Source organism: Triticum urartu, chromosome 1, assembly GCF_003073215.2.
Source record: "Triticum urartu cultivar G1812 chromosome 1, Tu2.1, whole genome shotgun sequence".
NCBI lineage: Eukaryota > Viridiplantae > Streptophyta > Magnoliopsida > Poales > Poaceae > Triticum > Triticum urartu.
This window is the reverse complement of record NC_053022.1, coordinates 329,199,519-329,208,503: the sequence shown is the minus strand read 5'-3', so window position 1 is coordinate 329,208,503 and position 8,985 is coordinate 329,199,519. Positions and strand designations below refer to the sequence as shown.

At 47.0% G+C, this 8,985-nt stretch overlaps 1 protein-coding gene across 3 annotated transcripts in view; it reads left to right on the top strand.

The window, feature by feature from the left end:
• Positions 1–883: 883 nt before the first annotated feature.
• Positions 884–8,985, top strand: part of LOC125510298 (protein COFACTOR ASSEMBLY OF COMPLEX C SUBUNIT B CCB2, chloroplastic) — a 12,496-nt gene continuing 4,394 nt past the window's right edge. The window contains exons 1-6 of one of the 3 annotated variants that reach the window (XR_007284546.1): positions 884–1,166; positions 1,277–1,386; positions 1,468–1,539; positions 1,634–1,777; positions 2,583–2,736; positions 3,187–3,422. Coding sequence is in view for 2 of the 3 variants with exons in the window: in XM_048675449.1 (XP_048531406.1) it covers positions 974–1,166; positions 1,277–1,386; positions 1,468–1,539; positions 1,634–1,777; positions 2,583–2,736; positions 3,210–3,406 (870 nt within the window). In the remaining variant the exon portion in view is untranslated. Of the gene's footprint in view, positions 1,167–1,276; positions 1,387–1,467; positions 1,540–1,633; positions 1,778–2,582; positions 2,737–2,848; positions 3,107–3,186; positions 3,423–8,985 lie in introns of those variants that run through there. The other 2 variants (XM_048675460.1, XM_048675449.1) reach the window with 2 other exon arrangements.

The following is an 8,985-nucleotide window of genomic DNA, read 5'->3' as shown; positions in this document are numbered from 1 at the left end:
GATTAAAAAATGAACTATAAATCCAACAAAAGAAAAAAATTAATACCCCAAAAAACTTAAACCCAGTAGTATGGTTGCGGTTTTTACTTTTGTTTTGGAAGGACTATGGGAAAGACATTTCTTGTAGAGTTCAAGGTTGTGCTTCTTTTGAAAGCACGTCTGTGGTTCTTATAGAAGGACATTTGTGCATCTCGTGGAATCAACGGAAGCACATGTTATGCTTCTCTCGAAAAAAATATTTTCTCTCTCTCGTAGAAGCGCATCCATGCTTCTCGTGGAAGCACATATATGCTTCTCGTGGATTCACAGTCTATATTTTCATGAAAGCAAATCTGTGCTTCACCAGAAACACGTCTGTTCTTGTGGAAGCACACATTTATTTATTTTTTTAAACATGGCTATGGTTCACAAAAATGATAATTTTAAACTATTTTTTTCTCGAAACCCTAGAAAAACCAGGCAAAAATCCAAAAAACATGAAAAAACCTCATCTAAAACCCCAAAATACATAGGGAAAAATAAAAATAAAATCAAAATCAAATTCAGAAGGAGCGTCCAACATATGACATGTGACGATGGCTGGACACACTATTTTTTAAAATTTAATAAAGAATTATTAGATTTTTATAACAAAAAGACAAAATCAAAGTTTAGTAATCGGTAGTCGTTCTTGAATTCAAAGATTTTTCTTTGTTTAATGCACTCTAAGACTAAATAAGTTTTTTTGAGACACTCTAAGACTAAATAAGTGACCCTTGCGGAGGCCCCTAGTTGTTAACAGTTGATTAGTTGGGCTAAACCCAGCGCCCTAACAGCAGGCCTCGTGGCATTGCCGCATTGGGGGGCTTCGGTCCTTTGGACTTGTTGTACCTGTAGGCCACAATTTGCGACATTCGGAGCCTGTAACTTGAGGGTGCGCAGAGCCCAGGACTTGCATAGCGCAGCCGCTGCGACCTGCCTCCACCCATCCGCCATGGCTCTCCTTGTCCGTGCACCACCGCTTCTTCTCCACCTACAGCCTCCCCCCACCACCGCGCAAGCTTTCTTCGTCCGGCAACTCGCAACCACACCCCGCCGCCGTCCCCTCTCCGCCCGCGTGCGCGTGCGCGCCTCCAACTCCGACCCTCCGCAGCAGGTCAACCTCTCCGTCCTCCGCTTCACCCTCGGTACCCTCCTCCCCCGCCGCCCGGCCTCCATCCGCCGCCGAGCTGGTCGCTCTGAACCACTCGAATGGCGCGTTTTCCGTTATCTCACACGCGGCGCTGCACTATCGCAGGGATCCCCGGGCTGGACGAGTCGTACCTCCCGCGGTGGATAGGCCTCGGCTTCGGCGCCCTCGTCCTCCTCAACCACCTCCTCTCGCCGTCCCCAACCCCCGCGCAGCTCGTCTGTTACCTCTGCAACTTCACCCTGATAATGCCCAGCCATAACTCACATGCCTGACTAACCGGTTACGCGAAATCGCAGAGGTCGGAGGCTCTGGGGCTGTGCCTGGCCGCGTTCTCAGCGGCGCTGCCGTACCTCGGGCGCTTCCTAGAGGTGAGATGCGTCAATGTGTTGGCACGAATGGTACATTGGGTTCGCACGGTGAATGCCGGGAAGTGAGTATGACTTGGGAATTTGATTGCTGTAGGGTGCTGGTGCTTCCAGCCGTGTGCCGTTGCCTGAAGGAAGCAGGCAGGTGTTTGTGATTCCTGATGATCTGTCAACGGCGCAGAAAGAGGATATGGCCTGGGCGACATATGTTCTGCTGCAGAACACAAACACCACATCAGTGGTATGTTCTTTTAGGTGTTTCCCAGCCATATAGACTTGAACCAGTATTGAATTCTCGGTGGGAGCCGACCGAGATGCCTTAAGCAGGCAGGTTTTTTCCGGGTACTTATGCTTCAGATTCAAGCTGTTGTAGACAAACTTAAATATTTAGAATTTTTATCTTTGTGGCTTTGATAGTCTCATGCCTTATTTTTTTTTGTCAACCTTAAGCCATGTTATCCTAGCTTGCCGGCAAATAGTAACTGCAGAGGAAAAAAATCGAGTTACTGTAGACATCACTAGGACTGTTGCAATGTAGTGTTTGGTTGAGTTTGCTTCTTTCTGGCGTATGTTTAGTACCCTGTCCGTTCAGAAATAGATGGTCTTAGACACTGACATGGTATCCAACATGTATCTTTGACCGTTTCTCTTTGTATGCACGATATGTCAATGGAATTATGAAATTTTATACTATGAAATTAATCTCAACGAGAAATATATTGACATTATGTTCACCTTACTAATCTAATTGTGTTTTTATTTACTAGCAGTTAAATCCAGACAGGATTAACTGCATGCACTCTAGGAAGTCATGTACTTTTTGGTTGAGGTTGCTTCTTTTCTTGGTGTATTTTTTTACAGGATCTTTTATTTGTGTATGAATAGTGGATAATGTAAGGTACTATCTAGCAGTTAAAGATATGCATTATGAAGCAATTGCATGGGTAACAATGTTTGGTTGTTATGCAATTGTCAATTGTGTGATAATGTGTAGCATGATCTGCTACTGGTTAGATGTCTCACCTTGGTTTTTTGCTTTGTGCCAGCTCATAGCAATTGACAATGTGTTGTGCATCCGAGGATACTGGGATCCTCCTGCAGATATTTCCAAATATGCAATGATTGATTGGTTCAAGAGTCAGATGGAACAAGCTGGACTTGACAATTTGAGCAGTGCTTTGTACATTCCTAATTTTTCTGGTAAGTGCATCATTCTCTCCTGCCTACAAGAGCATGTTTCTTCTAAGTTTGTGGTAAAGGTTTTGGTTTAGCTATCCAATCAATATTATTTTCTTGCCCTCATTGATTGCAGGGGTCATTCTAGGCGACCTTTTGCTTGTATCAAGCATCAAAGATGTGTATTTGTAGAGTTATTATAGTTCAGATGAAGCACCATACCCTCTTGTCTCTTGCCTTCGATCAATAATTGCACTGAAATTCTTGGCAACTTTTATAACAATTGGTTTGAGTGCTTTTGTATATGTGAGGTTATTTGTATTATGCTAGCTTAGGAATAGGACTACCGGATGTCTAGTTGACTGGTGAAAATTGTGTTTTTGTTTTCCTTTGTGATTTTAGATGCTTATAAAATATCTGTCTCACTGCTTTTCTCCTTGTTTCATATTTTTCAATTATATGTGTCTTATATAGACCAACCGTGCTGGTTTCATCAGACACTCAGCTTGGGAATATTCTACCACAAGGAATTCTTTCTGTGTTGGCACAACCAATTTTGAGCAACCCTGATCCAGCTAATGGTGAATCAAAAGCTGAAGGTGTCGTCCTGTTGGCCTCCAATGCAAAGTATGCATACAGTGAGAAAGATATGGTTTGGATAAGCACGGTTGCAAATAAATTTCGACTTGCGTAAATCATCACCACCCAAGGTATTCCAGTTTATCTATTTTGAGATATATAAACGTCTAGTTTCTGTAGGAACCTAATGGTTTTGTACAAGCCAGCAAGTAAACTTCCAAGTACCAGACATTTGCACAATGCTGTTGCTGAAATATTTATTTGAGAGCTTGTATTGGCTAATGGGCAATCAGTGAACCACCCTTAAAGTTTGACAGAAATACTGTGGTCCGGATGGCAGTATAGAACTACTAAGCTGGATTCGTAAGGCTGGGGTGTGAACAATAGAATGATGCATGCAGACTGCTTTTTTTTTGAAAGATTAGGACAGTGAGGGCAGCCCCCCACTGACTTTATATTACTTCAACCAACACAACTTACAATCTACATCCACTCTGGGGTTACATGGTGGTGGCAGGGAATTCCACCAGAGGGAGAAGTGTGTGTAGAGTACAGAAAGATGAAAAAGGGAAAACTTTTCTCAAGCTAGATGGAAGCAACAAAACTGTCCACAAATGGCACCAAGGCCCCCTTGACTCTATGTCTCATCATACCAAAGTCATTTTTGAATCTTAAGAGCCAACCATCAACCGTAGGCAGCACACCTCGAAAGTGCTTGTTATTACGCTCCTTCCACATGCTCCAAGCCGCAATAACAAAGACTTCCATAAACATGGGCCCTGACCATCCCCCTTGCCTCATGCACATGCTGGAGTCTGTTCCTACCATGTGTCCATTCGATCCCCAGCTTTCTCCAGCAAATCTTACTGAAGGCACAATCGAAGAAGAGATGTTCTACCGTCTCTTCAGGCGGATTGTCACAGAAGAGGCAAGTATATATGTCATCCCGCAGCTTCATACCTCTCCTTTTTAGCATGTTCCTGGTGTTTAACCTGTCCGCTAGGAGCAGCCATGCAAAAACCCTCCACTTATTAGTGCATTTTGATTTCCAGATCCATCTGAACGCATCGTGAGCCACCACCTCACGGAAGCAATGCTCATAGAATTTGTTGGAGGCAAACTCTCCCGATCCCCAAACACATCTCCAAACGTCTGCAGTCTCGCTCAATTCCGTTGAGGCAAGATCGCCTTGAAGGTCTCGCAGCTCGTCGCTGGCCTGTGGGGAGAGTGGTAGTTGGAAGTTTTGTCCGAGAGTCGGCGCAGTTAGCAAGGCTTGAACCGAGACATCTTCGTGAGCTGCGAAGGAGAACAGCCGGGGGTGGCTATCGCAGATTATCCGATCATGCCACAAGTCTTTCCAAAAGAGAACCGTGCTCCCGTCCCCCACCTCCACCGTTGTGACCCCCCTGTAAGCTGGAGTAAGTTGGAGGATGTCACGCCACCAGAACGATCCGCATGGTTCAGTTGCGTGCGGCACCAACCCCTCATAGTACGTAGACCAAACCAGGTTAACCCACGGCACGTCACGGCGGTTGTAAAATTTGTGCAGCTGCTTAATCAGCAGGGCTTGATTCTGAGTCTGAAGGTCGATGATCCCCAGCCCCCCTTTCTCTTTGGGGCGACAGACCAGGCCCCACGCCGCCAAGGACATTGCTTTGTGGCCATCTTCTGTGTTCTTCGCCCAGAGACAATAGCGCCTAAGCTTATCGAGATGTTCCAAGATCTTTGGGGGCAGCTTGATGGAGCACATAGCGTAGATCGCCAGGGATGTGATCACCGAGTTGACCAGCGTTAGTTTTGACCCCAGGTCCAGAAGCGAGGCGGCAGTGGATAGTCTGCGTTCGACTGATGTAACCAGCGGCATTAGGTCAGCCACCGTCGGCCTGGCCGTACCCATCGGCATGCCAAGGTACGTGAACGGCATCTTACCAACTTTGCAGCCAAAAACCTCTGCCAACCGGTCCGTTACATCATCCGCTGTATTAACAGTCATCAGCGTCGATTTCTGAAAGTTGATGCGCAGCCCTATGGAGGAAGCATAATCTTGCAGAATGGACTTGATCGCCCCCGCTTGCACCTGATCTGCTGGCATCACCAGAATAGTGTCATCCGCATACTGGATCATGGGATAATCATCCTCAACAGTCGGCAACGGCAACCGAATCTGCCCGCTGCGATAAGCTTCATTGATGGCCGCTTGGAGAAGATCAGCCGCCAAGACGAAGATGAGCGGGGACAGCGGATCGCCTTGACGTACGCCTCTCTTGCAGAAGAACTGCCTACCAGGGGTCCCGTTAAGCAGCACGGAGGATTTGGCGGTGGAGAATAAACAGCGGATCCACCCAAGCCAACGGGCGTCAAAACCCATGCATTCCATAATCTGTATCATTGGAGCATGTTCAATCGTATCGAAGGCTTTCGCAAAGTCAAGCTTGAGGATGGCAATCTCGCGATTTGAATTTTGGCACTGGTGTATGAATTCATAAGCCCACGCCACACAATCTTGGATTGACCTGCCCCTCAGGAATCCGTACTGGTTACTGTGGATAACCTTAAGTACCACTTTTTGCAGCCGATTGGCCAGGAGCTTAGTCAACAGCTTTAGACAACAGTTTAAAAGTGTTATAGTGCGGTAGTCATCGGCTGTCTCCGGCGACTGCGTCTTCGGGATGAGGGTAATATAACCAGAGTTCAAACTTTCCAGGTCTAATGTACCTGCATGAAAATCAAAGCAAAGTCTATAGAACTCCTCCTTAATGATATGCCAGCAGGCCTTAATGAAGCTGCCACTGAAACCATCCGGTCCAGGGGCTCGATCTGACGGCATCTCCTTGACCACTTGATCAATCTCCTCCCTAGTAAAGGGCTCAGATAAAACCTGCAGTCCATCCACTTTCTTGATGATGCGATTCAGATCAAACTTCATGTTGGTAGGGCTAGAGCACCCCAGCCTTTCTTTGTAAGTTTGGAGAAGAACAGCCTCTTTGACCACATGATCATGAACAACAGTGTCATCCGGCAGGCGCAGAGAGGCAATATTGTTTCGGCGGAAGCGCTCGGTCGCAACTCTATGGAAGAATTTGGTGTTGCCATCTCCAAACTTGAATTGTCTGACGGTACACCGCTTCTTCCAATATGCTTTTTTGCATTCCAGTAAATGCAAGAGATGAGCTTTGAGGATTTTTCTGAAGTTTGCTTCAGGGACAGACAAACGCCGCCGATCCTCAAGGCCATCAATCTCCAAGAGGACATAGTTACAGTTCTCTATCAGCACAGACAGCTTCGAGATTCTCTTGCTCCACTGCTTTAGATCATACCGAAGTGTTTTGAGTTTTTTGCACAAAACCATAGCTGTGTTTGGGGCGTAGCATTTTTTATTCCACGATCGCTGAACCACATCAAAGAAGCCTGGCTGCTTGATCCAGTAATCCTCGAACCGGAATAATTTGGTTTTTGGGATTTTGGATTGGATGCTGACGTAGCACGACACATGATCCAAAGTGGGTTTCCCCAAAGGCATGACCACAGTGTTCGGAAATTTGACAGCCCAGTTAACAGAGGTAAAATGCCAATCTAACTGTTCGAGCAGTGGGTTAGTTTGCATATTACTCCAAGTGAACGATTGTCCTTTGATTTGTAGTTCCACCAGCGACTGCTTTCGTATGAATTCGTTGAATATTAGCATATCGTTAGCATCACCGCCCCCACGGTTACGATTATCGGGCGCTCTGATATAGTTGAAGTCACCTAAGACAAGCCAATCTTCCCCAATAGGGATTTGGAGATCAAAGAGCCATGCGGTAAACAGTGCTCTATTGGGATCAGAACAAGGGCCGTAAACGTTAACGAGCGTCCACACATCACTAGACTGAGTGGAGGTAAGTCTAACGCCAAGTGCAAAAGATTCCGAGAAGACAGATACACCCGTGAACACTGAACTCATCCACGCTGTTAACAGACCCCCAGAATTACCCACCGACGGCACAAATTGAAACATATCAAACTTCTTAGGGCAGAATAGTTTAACAAAAGACGCATCAAAAGATTCACGCTTGGTTTCTTGAAAGCAAACTACTGAACAACCACTAATCTCGATCGCGTTACGAATCGCTAACTGCTTTTTTTCAGAGTTGATTCCACGAATGTTCCAGCAGAGAACATTCCAGTGTTTATTAGCCGTCATCGCAGTTTAGTTCAGAGCTGAGTCGTCACCCCCATCTCCAGCCAGGAGCTTCTGAGCGCTGAGTTCTTCTGCAGGTATCCCACATTGCTCTATGCCCACACGCTGCAGCTGTTGAATCGGAGTTGGCGGGGGCAGAACGTCCGACAGACCTGCGGCAGGCTGCAGATGTGGCTTTGGGCAGGGATCTGTCGCCTTGGATGAACAGGCAACCATTGGGGCTCCCCTGGGCTTGACCTTGGACTGTGGCTTTTTGGCGTCACCGAGAAGATTTATCTTGAAACCATTGTATCTTGTTGCCCTGGTGCTGCGCCTCAAACAAGTTGTATCTATTGGCATCTTCTCCGCAAGGATCATCCTCTGGAGGTGCTTGTTCAGTGGCTTGGCATTGGCAATTGTCGAGGTTTCAGAGATGTCAACAGCACCACCTGCCCCAGCTTGAGTGTCAGGGTCCATCCTTGTGATTGTCAGGCTCTGCACCAGGGAGGTTCCCCCACCAATCAACCCAGCAGGGACAGCCAAAGTGATAGTTGTGGCATAAGCAGCCCAAATCTCCGAGGGAATAATGATATCAACCGGGAGAGGAGGCAACGGGTCAGTCCAAGGGCGGACCAGCGTATTCAGATAGCGCACACCCTCCACAACAGCAGCAGTCACATTGATAAAAACAGCGAGAGGATTCAGGGGGAGAGAAGCACCCGACAGGCCTTCCTCTGGAGCAGTGATGCAGCGGGTGTACCTTCCATACGAAATCCTCCAAAGGAACTGCAGAAAAGAGATACCCAGTTCAGCCTGAACCTCAACAGCAAGAGAGTTACCAGTAGCGCGCACAAAGCGCAGCCCAGAGGTGGGTGTGCCATTGATCAACGCATCCGCAGCCTCAGAGATGTCAGAGTACACAGACCATTCATCCTGGGGATCATCAGAGATGTTACTTTCTTGCTCCACTCCATCCATGAGAGACGGCCCTGTATACTGAAATAGCGTTCTGAAACTGAACCCTCTGTAAGGAGGTGGAGCAACTGGCCAGACCCCCCAGCCATCATTCTGTGCAGGCTGTTGTTGTGGCACTTGCTGTTCCCAGGCCACATCAATTTGCTGCTGCATCCAACACTGATGATCAAGTGCCCACTGTTGCGCAGCAGTCAGGTATGGCAGCTCATACGGATGCGGGGAGGCGTTCATCGGCGGAGCTTCATCCTCATTGCCTACAAGGTCAGGAATTGTGTTCCGACCGTTAAGCACATAGACAGGTACAGACCATGACCTTCTCATTCCAGGTAGCGTGCCAATGCGCTTGATCACAAGACTATGAGGAACCTGTGCGACCCGAACCAGATCATGCTTCGGGAAGCTTGATCTCCGATGCAGACTGCTTTTGTAGCAACTCATTGCGAACTCAGACAAGGACACATGGTAGGTGCGATCTAAGAGGATTATGCACTTGTTGGGAGATCAGTAGGCAGAAAAGATTTTCATTGTGAGCACTGGTTGAAAACCAAATTGTCTTACAA